The 22755-nt window shown below is 33.4% G+C and overlaps 1 protein-coding gene across 1 annotated transcript; it reads right to left on the reverse strand.

Annotated features, from left to right (window-relative positions):
- Nucleotides 1-1700: 1700 nt before the first annotated feature.
- Nucleotides 1701-22220, reverse strand: LOC145679839 (brachyurin-like). Its single transcript, XM_081750358.1, has 7 exons — nucleotides 21962-22220; nucleotides 19661-19712; nucleotides 15844-16015; nucleotides 12679-12851; nucleotides 10117-10209; nucleotides 6289-6428; nucleotides 1701-3318 (listed from the first exon to the last, which is right to left on the reverse strand). The coding sequence occupies exons 1-7, from the start codon at nucleotides 22004-22006 to the stop codon at nucleotides 3154-3156; spliced, it is 840 nt and encodes a 279-aa protein (XP_081606484.1). The 5' UTR covers nucleotides 22007-22220; the 3' UTR covers nucleotides 1701-3153.
- Between the last annotated feature and the right edge of the window lie 535 nt (nucleotides 22221-22755).

Here is a 22755-nt window from a genome sequence, read left to right on the forward strand (position 1 = left end):
ATCTTTATATATCTCATAGGACATAATACAGTATGTTTCGTATAGAGAATATTGTGTTTCTTCATATAGATACATAGCGTCTATATTAAATTTAAATTTTAATATCTCGAGTTCCTGAAATCGGAATGTCAAAACTAATTCAGATTCGTGTTCCTCGTGATCTAGTTTACAAAATATATAATCATCAGGTGGGGTCCGACTTACCTCCGTGGTCATTTTATGTTCGAATATCTCGAGTTCCGAAATTTGGAATGTCAAAATTCCTTCAGATTCGTGTTCCTCGTGGTTAAATTTACAAAGTATATAAAAATCAGGTGGGGTCCAGTTTGCTTCCCTGCAGCCTACTTTCCAAACGAAACTGAGTTTTCCAGGCAAGAGTGTACATTTTGCTGTAACTTTAAAGACAAGAGTGTACATTTTGCTTCAAACTGAGTTCTTCCCTGGCTAGCAAATGAAAATTCGCTTGTATAAGAGTCTTTAAAGTTACAGTTGAAATTGTCGTTCGGCATTTTTGTAGCTTATGAAGGCATGAATAATTGAAGTATGGTTGTCATAACATCTACAAATAAATATTCATTCGTATAGAACCACCAATTCGTTAGATTTAGATTAAGAATGCATGAACTACACAAAGAAAACCATTGTGTATTAGAACAGATCTCTTATTAGCAAATGACCCTACGCACGCGCGCTGCTCAAATAGCCCACAGCCTGAGCCTGAGCGCGAGTCCAGATTTAACTCAATCGCGATTGAGATTGACAGAGGTGTAGCGGTTTACGTTGAATATACCAACACTTTATCAACTAAGTCGTCTTAGATAGTTCTCCAATCCCAAAAAGTGAGTGGTTTTTCGTAATTAAGATATGTTTAAGCGGGGACGAATATAGAACCTGAAAATCGGATGGTACCCGCTAAAATCGGGTAAGATGGCAACACTTTAATACATTTTAAGAAAAAAATACCTTCTTTCCCCTCTGCAAATTTTGAACATTTTTTCCTTACACCGAGGGAAATTTCCCTCCATCTGGCAACTGTGAGCCGAAGTGGGGAAAGATTCTTTGCTGTTTTCTCGTCGTTACTTGAAATTAGTGCTGTCGAATTTTTATGACATTTTTCGGTTTTTCAGAAAACTGTTTTTTGAAAACCGAAACCACAAATGCGGTTTTGGAAAGCGAAACCGCAAAAACAGTTTTCAAAACCGAAACTGCAAATGTGGTTTCCAAAACCTAAACCGCAAAAGCGGTTTTCAAAACCGACATTTCGATTTTATAAAATTTCACTTTTTTAGAAACCGGTTTTCGTTTTTCTTAAAAACCGATTTCGACAGCACTAATTCGAACACTGTATACGATTTCTATATTAACCTATATTTACATTTATAACTAATGTATTCACTGTGTACGATTACCACATGAGTTGTGAGTAATCTTAATTTGTATAACATCTCTGTAACGGACACCTTTAATATATGGAGAAATAATCATTTCCCTGTAGTATCCGTTATTGAGAAGTTTCATTATAGGTCGTTGTATCAGTGACACGAAAGCCCAAGTTCAAGGAGCTTCCTTTTACGTCATTTAGCATATTAAGGATGCATGCTGAATCACTCAGCCAATTTGATGCTAAAGCGAAGGGATAATACAATTAATTAAAAACAGCGATTTTATAATATCATTTATTGACACTCAGGTACATTTAAATACATGCAAAGAAAGTGCATCTAATATGAATGTTTAGCAGAATTGTTTTCGTGTTAAACAATAATGTATAATTTGGTGTTGCATTCTATTAAGAAGGATTGTACTAAAGCAAATTTAAGTTTCGACAAATTTTGTTTAATATCACAGCTATCACCAAAGTTTTAGTCAGTATTTCTATGCGTCCTCTAAGCATTTAAGACTTCTACGTTTCATGTTGCACTGAAACTTTAGATAACTACCCTCAAAGATCTTCCATGCCTCTAATACTTATAAGTGTGTTGCAAGGAATAGTATTAAAAGTGTATGGTAATCGTCTAGTTCTATATATTACTCTTTTGGTTTACCTATCATGCGGCAAAGTTGCAACATAATATTTTTGTTTACAAGTTTTGTCAGCCACGTGGGAGAGTTATCAAGAGGATATGGTGAACCGAATCAATTTAATAATTTAATTGTTACATCACGGTAAATATTTTATTTCAGTATACACAGGTGAGCGGAATTTTAGAAGACATAGATAGAAAACAAGTCAAATTTTTTGCGAGTCCACTTTTATCTTTCTTTTCTACAAAATTTTAACACTGTATATGTTACCCTAATGATGGAATGCATTAGTTTATATGGGAATGTGTTCTCGTTGACATATAGTACTATTATTATTGTCAAAAAACAGCGTATTGAATTAAAACACTCTAATAATCTTGTATTCTGTAAGTGAATATTTTTTGTTATTATTTATCTTGATAACCAAGGTAAGGCAATTAATAAAGAAATTATATGAAGATTACTATCAGTATTTTCATTAGTACGAACTCGATAGTTCATCAAATATTAACAACTGTTAGTGCGATTAATTTGGTCATTGTGATTTATACATTTGCTGAAGCTATCTCCTTTCAAACCGAAATTTCCTAGACTCTCGATCCTTTGCAACACTTTCCAAGATGAAGAAAGAAACATTTGGGTAGTTTTCAAAAGTATTATTCTGAAAGAATAGTTACGAATTCAGATTTGGTGAAGGAAATGTGAATTGAAACAGATAGAGTCCCTAGAATAAAAAGCATTGGGTAAGAGATTTAGAAGAACTGTTAGTATTATTTATATTACTTTGTTGTGGTTACTGCAGGTTTCAAGAATTCTATGAAACACTTGAAATGTGCACTTTCAAACAACCTCTGTGCACCTATATTTCTGCCTGAGATATATGGAATATTACTAACATGTTTTAGCTCGATATTTTGGGTTTCTGTTACCCGTAATGTCATGGTTCCTCGTAAAGAATTTGTTCAACAGTAAAGAGCACTCTTGAAAGTTAGTAAACAGCAAACACACGAAATTAAGATGGGAAGCTGAAAGACTGGTCTTTTATTTATACAATATTTTGAAATAGTCGAAAAAATATTATATACTTGAAAACGTAAGCAGCAAATTTTATTTATTAAAAATAAATGATTAAACTGGTAATCCTGTAATATTTGCAATCCAATCCAAGTAAGATGTGAGTCTTGTATACCCTGCTGGCAGCTTCGGCGGACATTGACCATCGTACCAAGAATAAACTCCAATGGCCACGAAACCAGTCTCTTCAACGGCTATCAGTGGGCTTCCACTGTCTCCCTATTAAAAAAATAATAAAAAAAGATTCAAATTAGTAGGTTGAGCACTTTACACGTTTCACTGAAAAATAACCATTTCTTTAATTATGGTTACAAAGGACTATATTAAATCGTTTATCGAATCATTATGTGGACACTTCATTATATGGACACGGTGGATCAGTGATAGAGCGCTCACCTCTGATGGTAGAAGTCCCTAAATCGATCCCAAACCATACGAGTTTGTTTTGGACAACATTATATCTGTGGATTTTCTCGGGGTTTTCCTATTTCTTCTCACATTCTTGGTCTGGCAATTTCCTGACAGTCATCTACTTTCAACTAAATAATCATTCTTTATTACTTAAGTAATGCTTCACCAATTTTGACGATCGTTGAAAAAGCTGTCAGCCAGAGCTTTAATAAATTAAACATAATTTTAATCTTATTTCTTATTATCTGTGTTTCGACATAATTAACGCAGTTTTATCTTAACAGGATAGCATTTTTTTTTTTTAGATATTATGTTCACTAAGAAGGAAATAAAGTTATTAATTTCAAATTCTCGGAAGATTTCTAGACTGACATAAATACTTAAATGAATTGCAGTTGAAAAGATTCGTTCCATTAAATTGTAGACAACATTTATACATGCAACTGTATCATATTTGTTATCTGGATGCCACATATTTTAAGATTTACCTTTCCAAAGTATTTAACTAAAATAAATGTTAAATGCATTATTATTTATGTGCATGTTATTGCAATACTTCTTGTTTATTATACCAGCAAATTATTTGTAGGATATTTATGAGCACTTTATTGATACATAGGTACAGAAACAAAATAAAGAATTTTTCGTTCAAACCAAACGAGTAGGGGAAAGTATATTTAACTCTGTTCAAGTGGTGTAACTCAATAGAAAGACCAGTGCTTGTAGGCCTAGTCTGCAGGCAGACGTCTGTCCAAAGCAGTCCAGTGATTATTAAGTTGAGTGTTTTGAAATAGAGAGGAGAAAAAACCCTTCAATTTATTTCTGGGGAAAAGAAATGATAGCATTCATACCTAGTATCTTATTATCCGTTATAATGAGTTTACATATGAAAGGATTTATTTTACTCTGAAGTAAGTTTTATCAGTGTCCAAAGTGTGAAGAATGAAATGTGATTTTGCAAATACAACAGACTACATCATTAATTTGATTGGTTGGTTGAGTTGCAGTTTAGTGTCCATTTTCAGCACCGAGGCTACATGAGATGTGGGCTTATAGCTTAACATAGAATCCAAGCCACACGATCTTCCGTCGAGAGTCGAATCAGGTTCTCCACGTCGAAAGTGCCTACGCTAACCCTATAACCATGCGGAAGCTCCAATCTTTCAGTGAAATGAAATTCAATCTTTAGTTTACATTCACAAATATCCCTTAAATCCTAAACGTGACGAATGATGAGTAAAGAGAATGAATAAATTGTGAAAGAAACTGTGAAATGAGAAAGCAGAAAGAAATAGAACTAAAATCCACGGAAGCTTTGTTGTTCACAACAAATTTACATGTCATGGGCTAGAACCGAACCAACGACTCTTATAAACTGAGAAGAGTGCTTTGTCATCGGATCTTCATAATCCATTATGACAGTGAGAATCTAAACTTTATAATTGTCGATAGATGTGATTTGATAAACTTCTTTTTAGTTTAACGTCCTACCGTTATGCCTTTAGGTTAAAAAACACGGATAAGGCTGCCTTGTCGGAAAAGGTAAAACACAAATAAAGTTGCGGGTCGTGAAGATATAACTGTTTCAATTGAAAGAGTTCCGTCTTATCTTATACCTCGTCTAGTGTCGATGACAACATTAATTTTTGAACACAATAACATACACGTACACAAGGCACAGCGCACAGGTCATCGATAATCATGATGTACATACCTATTAGGTTCAAAAGTGTTATAAAGAATCTTATTTTATTTCAAACGTATTTTGTTCAAAATTAATATCAATTTGAAGATACGAAATGTTTACCTAAAGAAGAAGAGGCATTTACTTTCTAAACATTTGTAACTGACAGGATAAAGTGAAATATTTTGTTCTCATTGTGAAATTAAGTATTTCCTTATTATTTTATGGGAATTAGAAAAAAAATGATATTCCAAAATATTTCTGAAATGATCAATTGATCAAAGATATGAAAGTTGATTCGATTTGATTTTTAAGTTTATCGTCCCTTTCAGGACCGAAGCTATATGAAACGTGGACCAACAGCTTAACGTGGATCCGAACCACATGAACTCTTATTGAGAATCAAATCTGGGACTTCCACGTCAAAGGCGCATATTCTATCCACATAGCCATGAGGGAGCTTTAAAGATAGGGAAAGTGAGTAACGTATCTGCATGAAAATGAAAGTGATTCATAAAACGAATTATTCATTTTTACCTAATTGTCATTATCTCTGCAATATAAATCTTGATAATCACACTTTCTTAGGAAGAGAAAACAGCAAAATCGTTGATTGTTTTTCGTACAATTATGAACAATATATTAAACATCACAGGGTCACTACCATATTCATTCGGTCTTGGTTATCCTAATACGTAATTAAGTTTCATTTTTATGTGAGAATTAAACAAGATTGATTTTGTTAGTCATTGAATCTATATATTCTGAATTGAAGTCAATCTAGTAACTAATTCAATTATGTTCATATTTGTATATGTTTACTATCGCCATCTCCTGACTGAATAAAAAGAAACGTAATTTCCTCAGCACTTTCGATTAATGGTCATAATCGTCGCAAATTATATAAAGTAACATAGTTTTTCATTCTCTTATCCCTCCTGTTTATTTCACCAGTTGAACGAAGAGCCCTGAGCTCGAGTCCAAGTCACTGCATATGTGTTCTGACTTAAACTTTAAACTGAATTATTGATTCATTAATAGCCTTACTAATAAGAGAAATGAAAACGTAATGAGATTAACGTAAATTTACGTACGCTACATCCGCCTGTATTTCCATGAATTGAGGCACAAAGTCCTCCGTCATCCATAATCCATCCAGTGGCTGCTGCACATTCTTCATTCGACATAACTGTTTTCAAAGTCCATTTCAGGAACTTGTTATTGTGATCAAGACCTACCAACAAATTAAAGATAAAACTTTGAAACAAGCATATCTAATTACAAATGTTATTAATATTAATATTATTATTATTATTATTACAAGGCGTGGAAATTAACTATAGGTGTAAAAATAAGATGATGAACATGTACGAGCAAGTTAACAAATAGACCCTACCTTAACACTTAATATTTTATCTATTTTATGTGATTTCGGACCGATTGAATGATTCGAGTGCTGTCTTTGAAATATTACTGCGAATAATATTTTTTCTACATTAACAAAGATCATCTTGAAAGTAATGATCCCACCTTAATAACTCTTGCTACATGTTTAAAGTTCATTGCCATTAAAGTTCATATATACGTAATGCAATATGTTACTCCGTATCTAATATTCATACTTTTTATTTGTAGGTAACTAATAAAACTATTCATACATTCAAAACGAAAACAATAAAAGAGATTTGAAAGAGATCGTGGAAAGCCACAGAAGTTTGGCTCGATACACACAGGACTTTTACAGGCGTACTAAGGTGGAATGAGACGTCTCACGAGGAGGAAACCTCGTTGGTCACCAAACGTTCAAGTGGTAGACAGCAGTGACAAATGAAGAGTGAAAGATTGAATACAACATTAGTTTTTTTTTCAATCGTCGTGTGATCGTTCAGAAGTCGTATGCTATGACTGATTGAGATCACAGTGAAGTGGAAACAACTATTCGCGATCTTGGCTATAGAAACACTTGTTCAAGTATATCTCATTCGTAAACAAATCGTGAAACAGGACCGGATTCAGGATTTTTCTGAGTGGAGGTGCACCAATAACTACCAGTACAATTGAATTAAATTTGAGTTTTTAAAATGCTTTTATGCATCTGTGACTTGAATGAGGAATTCGTTTGGAAATGCTAAGTGTCTGCTCTCCATCAATTCTTTTTCTTCAACCTTCAGAAAATTGATTTAAACTATTGCTTTTGCAAAACTCTCTGCTAGCTTCTCACTTTAGGTAATGTATATTTACAACGAAGGGGGCTGCACGTGCACCTTTGCACCCCCTAAATCCGGCCATGAACATGGGTAAATACACTTTGGAATGTTTGATACAATCGTTTTTCTTTTTGTTTTAGATAAAGAATTTGGACAACAATTGATCCTTGCATAAGGTGATGATAATGATTTCGTGGGTCAGTTCGGGGTGTCATTTTCATTCGAGTGAGAGTTCTGGTATTCTTGAGCATCAATGTGATTCCCATGTGCAGACTGTCTTGAATTGTATTATAAATCTAATCATTGATAAATACTTCAGAAATATAGTGTTATTGCGTGCGATTTGAGACATAGAAATATGTATGTTATTTTATTCATCATTGTTTCAGCTTCACATTTTTATGGAATTAAACTAACTGGCGCCATTCCTTCCTGCCGCATCCCAATAATCGTATGATGAAGTTCGTTTACCTACAAATACAATGTCTATTCTCTTTGATGTCAGCAACGGCCTGTCTTCCGAGTAATTGAAATACTGAAGGTGAGTGTCATCACTGAGAAATGTAATGGCATTAATCTAAATGACATTAGTAAAGATCTAAAGTGTTGATCTGTGTTGATCTGTATTGTTACTCCCCAATATGACATTCTTTTGTGTGAACTACAAGTGTAAATTATCGCCCCAATATTAGTCAAATTAATGTGTCGAAGAAGTTCTAAGAGAGAGTATACCAGAACCTAGTTAGTGCTTTAAGTGCTTTTGGTCATTTACATATTACAATTTCATCCTGGACGTGACAAGCGTCATGAGTTCAATTGGGGAGTCGTTGCCTGTTCTACCTACCAGAGCCATCACGTCAGGTTATTGATATTTGCCAAGCCTATGAATGAGATGGATAGATACCCGTAGGCAGTATTGCCAACAAGTTGATATAAAAAGTCGCTAAATCTGAGACGAAATGATTCCAATTTGGGGGGAAAAGTCGCTAAAAACTTATTCGTTGAATTCCATCTTTCTCTCATATATATATGTATACGTCAGGTAGGAACATGTGATCAATTCAAGCCATAATACCGTCTACGCTACAATATGTAACTAACAATAATTTCACTTTTAATACAATATACATCTATATACCTAGGTATCTCTCTCTCTCTCTCTCTCTCTCTCTCTCTCTCTCTCTCTCTATATATATATATATATATATATATATATATATATATATATATATATATATATATATATATATATATATATATATTTATATATATAATGATCAAGTTCACTTCAACGAAATCAAAAATGAGTTTAGAAAACGTAAAAGTGTACACAGAGAAATCTTACATCCTATTCCCTTTTACTTATGCTTCTACAGATTATCAGCTTGCTATAGGAAATATATTATTTGAGCTCTAAACGGGAGCTGTGCAAACTAAAGGACATTAAAGGTTGAGTTGATCCCTATTAAAGGGAAAGACATAAAAGCAATCAAAGCACAAATTTGGATATATGTCCTAAGTACTTTTCCGGCTCGTCAACACTTGCGCTGATTCAAATAAGCAAAAAGAAAATAAACACATATCTGAACTGATTCGAGCTAATAGTACTTGATTACAAGGTAAGTTGTTCAAATCATTAAAATTGCTAGATTTGTAAGTATGTCGCCAAATTGTCATTCAATAATCACCAAAAAAGTCGCTAATCAGAAAAATTATTTTTGTCGCTATTCTGAAAGTCGAATCCCCTAGATTTAGTGACTTTCCCTCCAAATTGGCAACACTGTCCCTAGGATTATTGGTTCGAGCTAGATACTGTGTTCTACTGATATACATATCCTGTAAGTTATGTCATTTTTTGCTTATTACTCATTTACCATCGTGTCGGTAATCTCTTTCGTTATAATTAATTTTCCTTTTATGAAACACAGGTCTTGATCCAAGTGCTACAAATTCTAGTTTGAGAGTGTTATCAATCATCGTCTACAATGATTTTCCATTCTATAGTGTACTCTGAGTTTAATTTTGGTTAACACCTTTACAATAGTGAAACAAATTAAGTTAGGAGGATTTGACCATGATGTTAAAATTAACATTCCAGATGGAGAAAGCACGTAATGTTAGCTATATCATAACTATGCAGGATGTAGTATCACTAATTCTGTATTGTGATAATAGTCAAAATTTGTATGAAAAACAGAGAATGAACCATACATTGTGCTTTATGGAAACGGATAACATTATTTGAATTAACATACTACATGTTATACAGAATTATTTTATTGTAGTAATTTATATAGTGAAAACTTAGTATACTTAAATACCTTTACCAATGTTACGTAAATGAAGTATGAAGAAATACATATTTCTAAAATACACGTATCACGCATTACTTTCAAAATAAGAACCATGAAAGGAAATATGTTTCATAGAATATTTACTTATAAATGACTAAACATTATAACACACTTTTTTCTTTTACAAACAGAAAGTTAATTTTTGTTCCTCACGTTGTTGGTACAGTCATTCAACCTATCTTCGTCTACGAATTACTATTTTATGAATGATGTTTAAACTGTTATAAATTATTCTGTAAAAAAATATAAAAACTATAATACTATTTGTTAAATCTTAAGAAAATGTTATGTGCTTTACTTATATATATTGGGGCAAAAAATTATTAAAGATGTAAAATATGAAACAAAATAAAGATTTTACCATCTGAATCCAAACCCCATCCAGCTGCTATCACTGGCCTATGAGTAAAATCACCTGCATTTCTTGAGGGTAAAGCAATAGGCTGAATAGCTTCTGTTGGAAGTAAATAAAGAAATGTTATAAAAAATTCGCTGGCTTTTAACAAGCTTGTTCTACATATGGGTAAAATAAATTGCATAACAAAATACGAAGTTCATAGTTTTAAAATTTATAATGTAAGCAACTAATTACCTTACCATTTATTTCATATTCTTTCTAAAATATTGTACGTAAATAATTAACCTGAGTTCTTAAAGTAAGTAACACTTTGGTTTGTATTCGTCACAACTGATTTTCAAAATAAATATTATCTAAATTTATAATGGAAGTTGGTTTTGTATTCATCACATCTAATCCTTAAAACAGAAACAAATATTTCACAAAAAAATAAATTTTTGATCAACAACTACATTTTGTACAGATAAATTCAATTTGCAACGAAATAAGTACCTTGTAACTTCTTAATTATGCAAATAAATAGAATAGAGAATCATGTTCAATTCCAGCAATAGTAATATGACTTATGGATCAGTTATTTTTATTTTATAATAATGATATTGCAGTGAATTTCATTGAGAAATGTTCCCGACTTCACTTTTCTGGTAAGCTTATTTCAAGTATTGAAATCAATTACGAACTACGTATAAATTTTCTGTGAATACTTTCTGGATATATCCTAAGAAGTATTGATTATAATTTGAAGTAGTTCCTGCATTCCTGATTATGGATGTTACAATGTAAGTTATTATCTTTATCATTAATGTCTCGGTAGCTACTTATACCAAAATATTATAATATATCAAACGATCATTCACCGTACGATGATTCTCAAAATGTGTAGTAATAGATCAACATATTTTTAAATATATCATGTAACCATTTTTTTCTTATCCCTTAAACCATATTTTCTACTACTTATTCACAAAATACCAATTTTGAAATTTATATTATTAGTACTGCATTTGAACTTGCTATATCTAATTATCCAAATATTCCCAATAGATTTTTATATTATTGACTCTTTCTTACTTGCGAATTCTAGTCGTATATGGATAATATTCATAGGGGGACTATTTACAGATTTCTTTATTAGATTACACTTTTTTTCTGCCAACAATCCTCCATCCTATTATACTTTGCTTGTAACCACAATTGAAGGGTAACGGGAAAAACAAGGAATGTCCATGTGTGTGCTTTAACGGATGCTTTGCCCTATTTGTTGATGACTCTTGGTACTATTTGACTGCATATGCCATGCATAAGTAGATGTAGAAATGTCCATGTAAAAGGGGCAAAAGATTTGACTAAACTAATTCATTTTCTACGCAGTTTTCAATATTAAAACGTCGTTTCCTCGAAAATGCAGTTTTGAGACATTCCTTCTTTTTCCCCTTTACCCTTCAATTATTCATGAGTGTATGCTTCAAAATACAACGCGAAGCCCATACAACCAGCATTTATTCTTTACATTGAGGAAGGGAAATTAAAAAAAAATGCACTCCAATTATTATCTATTCTGATTACCACAAGAAGCGAAGTTTGTTTTGATAAATTTTATAAAAGTAGGAATTTAAACATGGTGCTCACAAGAGGGATCATAACTTAAATTGAGTCATTGATATTATAAGGGATGGAGTGAAAACTTATGGAAACACTTTTTTATGAAAACAAAGGTGTAATTCATACAAGATAATATGATTATCATGCAACTGTAACCAATCATGGTAATCGGGTCTGTAACGAAGATTTTCTGAGCCGGGAAGGGGTGTTGGAGATTGGAGGTCAGAATCTTCAATAAATTTAAAAACGGACGATGCTTTTCTGAGAGAAAGTGTCAAGTCAATTTAGGGGTCGAGTCACGGATAAAGAAGAATGAAAAATCCTTGCTCCTATTTCGTAGGCTGTTTCATGAATTTAGGGAAGGAGAAACAAACTTTGTAACTTTTTTTTGCATATCTATAGTTACTATGCATAAAATAAAGTAAAACAATAACTTTGGAGTACATATTATCATATGAAGAAAATAATGTAATATTTTACAAATCTGCTGTGAAGCACATTCCTAGAAATTGCAATAGTACGAGGTGTAGTATTAATAATTGTCGTAGCTAGTATCGACACAATTCAAGGATCAAGGAGGACTCTGTTTTGAAAGGTGCTTCTCGAACTTCTTGTAAAGCCAGGATTCAATTAATATGTAAAAGTGCGTAAACAGCATGCCCAACTGTAAGAGGCAATCATTATCACACGGTTTCCACTAACAAATTTTTCAATTTTGAAACGCCTCTATTCGCTGACTATAGCAATAATGTGGTAAATACATATGTAGTAAGTTGCAATTATTATGTTACAAAGCATGTTCTGCCATTCATTTATACGTCTATCTATTTTTTCTCTTAATTTCATTCGGTTTTTCGTTAATTCAATGATTCAAGAGAATTATACTACATTCAGTTTGTACATGTACGTAAGGATTTAAATGTTGACACAATAATAAGAAATACCTAGTTTGAAAATATATACCTGTAAATTGAAGTTTAGTGGGTAATCTTAATAGCGCAATATCATGATCTGGCCAGGTGTAGGTATGATGTATGTATAGTTCTGTCCCTTCGATTACATTTGCTTCAGGTTCATTAGTTAGGTCATAAGGGTTGAGTACACCAACGGTTACAATGTAATATCCAGGGTCACCACTGGAAAGAGTGAAATAAAATTTTATTTTTCGATGTAATCTTGCTTTAACTCTAGATCAGATTCCAACCTAGCAATTATAGGTGAAAATGTTGACCATCTAGTTAGATAAATATTAAATGATGTAAGTTTTCTGTCCAAAGATTTGAGCTCAGCAAATACATGGTTGAAGATCAGGGATCAGTAATAATCACTAATAAGATTATGTAAAGTACGGGACAAAAAGAAACGACCAAAATCTTCATTAGTTTTAATGAGAGTTTTGGTCATAAACTTAGATCTATACTTTATATCACAATAGAATAGTCATGGATTATTAAGCTGATATTTAGATGCAGCTGGACAGTAGTATAGCGATCACATTGTGTTCAAAGGCCTTTATCTTCCACCTGCTCATTCCACTATTTGTTCCATAATCATTTACTTGAACTAATCATTTGTCTCTAATTAACCTACAGGATGTATCCATTGTAGTATATTATCTACTGATTCTTAATGAATGCTTCATCTGACTGCATTTTTTACAAATGGGAGTTGTAATATTTTCAGACCTGCTTCTGCACAAATGATTACTTGAATCCTTTCTCATATAAAATACCTTGAGCTTCTTGCTACTTTAGGAATGGAAAATTGTCGAAACTCTTGAATATATAGCAGAGTAAAAGTGGCCAGAAGGAGGGTTTACATTTTTGAGTGTCCTAAAGAAAGAATTAATACTTGTATTATTTATTTATTTATTTATTCCCGTATAATGTATTTCTTCTCGTCTTATTATATTTTCATAAGTGATAGGGCCCCCTCGTGGCTAAGCAGTTAGCGTACGCACCTTCGGCGTGAAAGATCCGAGTTTGAATCACGGCGGGAGCTTATGTGCTTCGGATTTCACGTTAATCAGTAGATCCACGTCTCATAGAGTCTCGCTGCTGAAAGGGACACTAAAATCAAATTAAACAAGCAATCAATTTATAATTGATATTACGTACCTCTGAGTGGGCTAATCTAGTTAAAGAACATCGTTATCAATAAACCACTGCTTAGTACCTGAAGTGACAATACGCCTGGTACTATCACTTTGTAACTAACAACTGAAACCTTAGCTTTCTTCGAACAATTTTATTATCTAACGTGTTACGGTAAGTTTGGCATTAATTTGCTATGAATATAAAATATCAAGAAAAGTAACTCCAAACTATTAATTCACCACTACTTGTTAGAAGTACCAATTAAACATTGTTAAAGTAGGCGTTCTCCTAGGAAATGTAATAACCAAATACTTGCATCACGTTGGAAACGTACTTTAATTCCCGTCACAAGCTAATCACTCCCATCGCTTGGGGTGTCAGATTTGATAATAAAAGTATAATTGGAAAGTCAGTGCTAAATTGTAGTTGTTGGTGTTATGCCAATACTAATAGATAGTTGCGCACTATTCTTATTGAAGCAGCACTTCCGCCTAGGTCTGGAGCTCATGGCAAATGATGGCTAAAGGCTGTGTCAATCGCACGTTATACGAAAAACAATGAAATGACGTAGTTAAGTTTTACGTCCCATGTTATGCCGGCTAGACTAAAGGAGACGGTGATGATGAATAATGAATTAAATAGTGGAATGAAGAAAGTGGGAGGAAAAGGGAGAACCCCGATCAAACCCACGCACACGATATTTCTCCACCATAAATTTCACTTGGCGGGAGCAGGGTTTGAACCCAGGACCTCATACACCAGAGATGAACGCTCTGCCACTGAGCTACCGCGACCCAAAATACGGTGTTTGTCTTTCACAATTCTCACTTGGCGCAAGGTGGGGTCGAACTAAGAACCCCATGCACCAAAGATGAACGCTGTATCACTGAGCCACCGTGGCCCTTTCGCACGTTATACGTTTTCAAAAATAGCTTCCAAGAGTAAATTCGTTTGGACAACCTAGCACTCAATGTTTTCAAAAGCTCCTTAAGTATCAATTTTTACAGATACCTGACACAGTTGACCTGTTGAATGTTGTAATATTTATACTGTACAAACCTTTTAAGTTACATTCAAAACTAATAGTTTTAACGAGATCTGAACTCTGCGTTGCACAATGTTGAACTCTAAATCAATGCTATTCAACCTTTTTTTCCTCGCACCCCTAGACACAGTTCGCCATCCAATTGTGTACCACTGAAGCTTTTTAAAAGAAAATAAATCGAAATGAACTTATTAAACTTAATACATATGTTCTGTTGGTTAAAGAGGGGAACAAATAGAGACCCGACAAAAGGACAATCAGTTTGCCAATCAAAAGACTATTTACAGGGGGATAAAGTGCACATCTGAAAAAAATAAATGGAAAATTTCAAAACACATAGGAGACATCCAGTTATACTGAGGAGGATTTTCCCCTCATCTTCTCTGATAATTCGTACCCTGAGGACTGTTACAAATTCAAAAACTAACAGTAACTTTAGAACTAACCTGTTAGTGGAATGTCTTAGCTTGTTACTTGGACGCCAACTCCTCGATTCTCGGTCGAATTTTCGAGAGTGCGAGAATCAGAGCTGATTCTGGATTCAAGCAATTTTGGGGGTTGGTTATTTTTTCTGTTAATGTAGAGAAGCCATGTTCACACAAATATGTTGATGGAAATGGAAGAAATTGTGAAATAGCACTGTCACTAATTTCATTGTACTCTTTTCGAGCATAAATACAAAAGTCACAGAATGACAAGTTATCGAATTTCATTTGCAGTGAACTGTCAAGACACATTTCCAGCAAATCACAGAAACATCTTCGCGTACCCCCGGTTGAATAGCACTACTCTAAACTATATATTGTCTGTGTGTACAGAACTGGTGTCAAAAACTGTAAGTCACGTGGCTCATTAGAAAAAGCTCATTCTATGCCGTTCGAGATTCTTAATAACTACAAAGTAATTCATGCATTGAACTCTATTTGAATACAAATAATGTACATTGTGCAAAATACTGGACTATTAGAATAAAACAAGACTACTTACTCAACACAATGTCCAGCTGTTAAAATCCATTCATCACTGATTATGCTTGCAGTGCAGGCTGAACCTCCTCCTGTGTAATGATAGTACCACACAGTGGCCATGAATGGAAATTGATATCGAGCAACACTAAGTCCATGAAGACGGGTCAGTTGTTTAGTACTTAAGTCATGTTCTGGAAAGAAAACAGAGTAATTGCGAATTGGAGAGTCATAATCTGTGATTCTGAGGCGAATATTGTATTTTGAAAGAAAGAAAGAAAGGAAGAAAGAAAGAAAGAAAGAAAGAAAGCAAGAAAGAAAGAAAGAAAGAGAGAGAGAGAGAGAGAGAGAGAGAGAGAGAGAAAACGAAAGAGAAAAATAAGGCATCACCCCTCAAAGCTTAGACCTACTGGAAATTATAACAGATTGATAAAATGAATAATACTAATAACATGTTAGCACTTGTAATAATATTATATCAGGTTATCTAAAACGTATTGAACATTTGGACAGGTGGTTTAAAATTTATGATAGAAAGAGAGTAGCTCACAAGTCCTTTGTGTTAAGTAAGATAAAGTATGTTAAGAAAGTATGTTAAGAAAGTAAGATAAAGTGTGTTAAGAAAGATAAAGTATGGTGTGTAAGATCATTAAAAAAATAAAAACATACACATATGATTTACAATCTTTAAAAAACTGCGCGAGTAAGACAACCCTGAAGAACAAGGAAACAAGTGACACAAAAGTAGTCGAAAACGATCGCTAAGATGAATAGTAACACTCTTAATGTCATATAAGTCCCAATCCAACTTCTTCAGCATGGGAGTTGAGATAGGATGAAAAATATTATGTCTAAAGTGACCGAGATTAGTGTCGAATCATTAGTTTTGGCGGTCGCTGAAATGATTGGTAACAGTTGCGATTGCACTTAATCCCAAGTTTAATCAAGAACATGCTTATCAGTTGGCTTGGGAATTGGCACGGGAACGCCTAAGGCATTCCTTGTGGTTATTATTATTATTATTATTATTATTATTATTATTATTATTATTATTATTATTATTATTATTATTATTATTATTTAGTTATCTCTTTATTTTCAAATATTGTGCATCAATATTTTGTGGAAGCCGGACACATGTGTTAATGAGTTATAAAACATCAAAGCGAGAATTGATATAGAGGGATGCTCTTGGCAAAGCTACTTGGTACAGTTTTGTACAAAAATTAAATGTTTACCCAGTACACTTTACCATAGCGAAAATAAATGAAACAGCTTCTCAACTCTTCTTTTGTTTCATTTTTTCTTTCCTTTTTCTATTTTAAACGCACTTAGGAGGCGTTGTCATTTCCAAAGGAAGACACTTGAACAAAAATGAGAAGTTAGGCCGAGGCAATAGAGCATTTAGGAGCGTCTGAGGTTTTGTGTGTCTGTTTCCTTATTATTGGACGAAAGTCGTTATGCATTTTGCAAGTTATCGTAAGTTTAGTCCTTTTTTACAAGTAACAGTAATAATAATAATAATAATAATAATAATAATAATAATAATAATAATAATAATAATAATAATAATAATAATAATAATAATAATAATAATAATAATAATAATAATATTTTCCAATCAACAGTAGCCCTCTATGTTGGTCTACTGGCTATAAACCAGGTGCTCTCAAAATGACGTCTACGGACTACAGAGTATTATTCTACAAGTCAAAATAAAGCGAAAAATGTATATCGTGCGAGTCCTTGTCCGGAGATGTGAATTGCATATGTGGCAACGTCGCAGATAAAGAACCTCACAGAAGAGCTACCAATCCACTAAATAGTTACATCAGTTCTTTCCAGATGGCAGTCAAAGTCGATAGACGTTGACGTATGCACTACTTGTTATATATTAACAATTGGTGTTATAGCTTGATGGATTTGAGGAGCAATGCTAATGACTCAAGTTAATCTACGACATTGCCACATAGTGGAATTTAGATTCCCCGTAACGTCTGAAGGAGGCGCCGGAGAGTATATCATGATATAGCACATTCGCTTCATTTGGACCTGAATAATAGCGCTCTGTTCTTCGTGGGCACCATTTTTAGACACCCGATACATTGATTGGGTTGAGATAATGCGAGCGCATTCACCCAAAGGGGCGCTCTTTTATGAAAAGATTGAGATTCACTTGTGTAGAATATTCTAAAACGTAGTTTCAAATATCGTAGTAGCGAGTGAAATGTGTTTACTGCTTTGGGGCAGAAATTCGTTGAGGCAACTTTAGGAAGTCTATAATGAATTCCAGGAGAGATTCCTTAGAGAAAAATAAGGTAGACATTATTGCAGGTAGGCTAGACAGTCGTTCTAGTACTACACGAGTTCCTCCGAACATAACCGACAGGAATATAACTTTTATTTTCTTATTTATTTTATTATTATTATTATTATTATTATTATTATTATTATTATTATTTTTTTTTTTTTTTTTTTTTTTTTGCAAGGAACTTACAACTGGCTTCCCAAACAAGACTCGCCTTTAAAATAAAAGGTATTATTAGACGTCCAAACTATGCTATGCGCAAGTATGGGAAGTCCTAAAATGGTTATGTTCTTTAGTCCATCTGTCAACAGGGATCAGAGTGAAATCAGTAAAAGATAGAGACAAGCGTAGTTAAGAATCGATTCAAAATCTCAACAACAGGCTTCATCTCCTCTACTCCTCTACTCCTCTACTGACTATGCATTCAAACCAAAAGTGGTATGCATCTATTGTAATTGAAAGCCTTCTATTTCAACGTGAATCGCCGTAGAGGTAAATGGTCATGGATAAAGAGAAGCGTTTTTTTTTTTTAATTCAATCTAATGTCCCCAAAACAGACATTGTTTACACACTTCTCTCTCTAATAACACAGTGGTAGATTAACAATTGCACACCCGGTTTCAAAATGGATCTCCAAAGAGCAAAAATGGCAAACAATAGCCACAAATAGAATTTTTACTGGGTCCTAATATTAAGAGACAACTTGATCTTTCAATACTTAAACTAAAAGTGACGGAAAACTACGATTTTCTTTTCAATATTGCTCGCAAACGAAAAGAAACGGTAATATATAGGGAAAAGCAGCTTTTCTGATGCGAATTCAGCATTGCAAGAAAGTATTCATATCCAACTATAAAATTTTAATAGTTTAACGTCCGACTATTATACACCGAGACTAAGGGAGACGGCGATAATGAGACGGATGATAATGGTGGAATGATGGAAGTGAGAGAAAACGGAAGAACCCCGAGAAAACCCACACGTGCTGTTTGTCCACTACGAAACCCACTTAGCAGTTTCTGGTACCCCGTTCTTGCAAATGAGAGTGGTAGAAACATTCAAATTGCGTTATTTCAACCTTCTGAGGTGGCAGTTGTCCCCTGAGTATAACCAACTACTTTATTCTTGTGATGCAGAGTGTTTTTGTAGCATACGAAATTCCTTAATTATGTTATATTTGCATAATTATGCATAGGACACTTTTGTGGTGTGAAACACACAAAATTTGCTCTAAAGTGAATATGAGTATTTTACGATTGATTATTATTATTATTATTTTGTTAAGAAGCCTAACGATTTTAATGATACGGTTAAATATATCGTTCTTATATGAAGAGATTAAGCGATTAAGATAAATAGAAGGAATATTAAAAAAAGACATCAATGCGATTATTAACATAATATTTAAAGTTTAATCACTCAGACTCCCTCCGTTTCTCTACCTCATTCCAAGTGATGCTGTTCCAGATTTTCAGTATTTAAACAACGAAATTCACTACTAAACTACTACATTTGTTTTCTATTTACTTACTATTTATTGTTGTATTGGCAGAGAATCTGAATGGTTTATGAAGTTCCAGCGCCTGGAAATAAACAATAAATAAATGAAGAAGTAAATGTTTATATTACATTCATATGATTGTATAACAAATAATGTTAATATTCAACTGAGTATTATATGAAGGTAATTTTCTAAGTAGCGATCATATTATGAGTAAAAATAACTTAAGTTCATCCCTATATTAAGTATTTAAAATAATAAATAATTGCCCTTAACAATTACAAAATAAAATTCTTTAATAAAATATTGGGTTAATATGCATTTTAATTTAGTATGTGACATACTAGTAAGGACAAACCAAAAGTGTCTTTCTTTTCTTTTACCAGAAATAAAGAGGACTTGCAGATAATACCTAACGGAGGGATGCCAGGTCGAATTTGATATAGAAGTACGGGGAAATATTAGTATTCTTTTCGAGTTAAAGTTTCGACGCTAAAGTTTGAAAGTAAAATCTTAATTTAGATACACTAAAATTTCAATTACCATCGATCCTATTCTGTAAGAACTTTCCATTCTGTTCTAGTAGCCGGGCCGTTGTGGCTCAGTGGTAGAGTGTTCACCTCTGGTGATGGTGTCCTTGGTTCGATCCTAGCTCGCGTCAAGTGAGCTTCGTGGTAGACAAACACCGTGTGTATGGGTTTTCTCGGAGTTCTCCCGTTTCCTCCCACTTTCTTCATTCCACTATTTCATTCATTTTATCATTGTCCCCTTTAGCCTAGCCGGCATAACTGTAGGACGGAAAAGTTAAAGATTTCATTTCATTTCATTTTGCTCTAGTAGCCGGTTTGGTGTTTTGGAAGGGTCTGAGATGTTAGTTTGGCGTTCTGAGGTTAAACCCTTTGGGGCTCTAGTTCCTCTGGAGAATATAGGCATTTTTAACTGTCCTCTAAATGCCTCTGTTCGTATCTCTCCTTCATTGTACCTAGTAGAAAGCTGAGTAAGAGTAATTAGAATACCATGAAGACATGCATTTCAGTTGGGGCAAATGAGAAAAACAAAAACAAAAAACATAACAAACAAACAAAAAAAAATACATTAAAAGTAGCTAGCGCTTGTTCCTTTGTACCATATTGTGGAAGGTTCAGTTCTCAGTGGAAGAACACTTAACATAATTAATCCCATCGCGGTGTATGGCATTCTACTTTAAACTGTAGATCTATATCTCATGTAGCCTTGGCGCAGAAAAATAAACGCTAGACTTGAACAAACAAATTATCCTGGAAGTTACAATCTAAAATCATTTTCCTTCATTGTAAGCAGAGGAGGGCCAGGTTTGAATTTTAATTGAATAGATTTTAGATTTAGGAAGTAGTTAGTAAGACCAATTATTTTGTTTATATCACATTAATTGAGAGGTAGTAGTGTGATAGAATACACTCCGTGAAGAAGTTTAGTTTGGTTTTTGCTAAACCAAACTTAATAAGAAGCTAAATCTTACCAAAGTTAGGCTTAAATATTATAGCATTTTACCTTAAGTTAAATAAAATATACTTTAAGGTGGATTAATATTTGAAAATAGAAAATATTTTACACTCTTCATTTGTCGAGTAGAAAGTCATTCAGTTTCCTTTTCATGTCATTTTAACGTTATATAACACAAACAGGTTAGTAATTTGCACCTTAAGCACTATATTAACTCACTAATCTCAACTACACTGCAGATAGTTTATCATGGAAGAATTATATCCATAATTACTTCCAAAGTAGTACATGGTTTTTGATTGCCCATTTCATGAAATCAAGTGGATAGATTACGTCCATCAAATAACTTGATTCCTAACTTTTGACGGTTTACATTCTGGAAGAAATTGATCGTAATCTATCCAGTAGTTCTTGATATGTTGAATCTTCTGAACATAGTGAGACACAGAGTAAATATAAGCTATAAAGAAATTTTTAGTAGATCAAATTCTTTAAAAATTAGAATTATGTTAAACCATGACAATAATTATCTTTATGTAACGAGATAAATAAATCAAACACGAATTGAGATCGAAATATCCGAAAGTACTGGACGGAAGATAGGGGTTTGTAAAACAAAACATTGGATTGTTAACTTCGCATTTTAACACACTATTTTGAAGGTTTAAGTAACACCATACTAATGATATACAAGAGACAAAATACTAGCAAGGTCAACCTTGGTGTATTTGCCGCAGAAGATCCGAGCTCTATTTTCGTAATATCAAAGTCCGATATGCCCAAAGGTCGAAAAATGGAACCTAAGCTAGAAACTAGTAAAAATAAAATAAAATATATTTCTTAACTTACCTGAGCCGCTGTAAACAAAAGAAATACAAAGTATCGGCATTCCATGTTAAGTTATAATAGGAACAGCGATTTTTCCGATTTTATTTTGCTATTTATACGTTTTCAACTGAGCAAACTAATATTAAAATAAATTGCGAATCACGTTAGAGATTACAATTTCATCACATTCTTTATTTAAATCCTTTTTAGTCAGTGCTATTGTTTATGGAAATCCCTGGATTTACCATCACCTACAGATAGTAATATCTTTCTGAGCCAACGTAGCACAAATCATAGGTAACAACATGAAGTAGCACAATTTTGAGATAGAAGCAACTGCTGAAATATTCAAGATCTATAGGGTGCATAGTTCATCGCACTAAGTATGACGCAGAGATATGCGAGAATTAATTAGTTCAATGTTAATATCCTTATAGTGGTCTTGATTGCCCTTCATCTATGCACGTCTCATGCACGAACACGTTATCTTCGACCAAAACACAAATGCGTGCATTAATGTGTAGCTGTTGACATATACAATTTCCTTCATTAGAGGCATTGAAACACTGAGTTTAGATGTATCACATTTATACTTAGTTTCCGATTGATGATTGATTGTCAGCAGAATGCTAGATTTTAAACCCACTGTTATCAATGCTTGAGTGTGTTTGCTGTTCTTACGATAGCGTAATGCGTATGGGATCTACTCCTGATTTTCGTTCTAAGTTACCTCTTTACAAGTATAAAAAAGGGGACAATCATCTCTCATAATTTCTAGAAGAGGCAAGGAACATGCTTGTCTTGCCATGATTGTC

The sequence above is a fragment of the Thermobia domestica genome, chromosome 2 (assembly GCF_964235325.1).
Source record: "Thermobia domestica chromosome 2, izTheDome1.hap1.1, whole genome shotgun sequence".
Classification (NCBI taxonomy): domain Eukaryota; kingdom Metazoa; phylum Arthropoda; class Insecta; order Zygentoma; family Lepismatidae; genus Thermobia; species Thermobia domestica.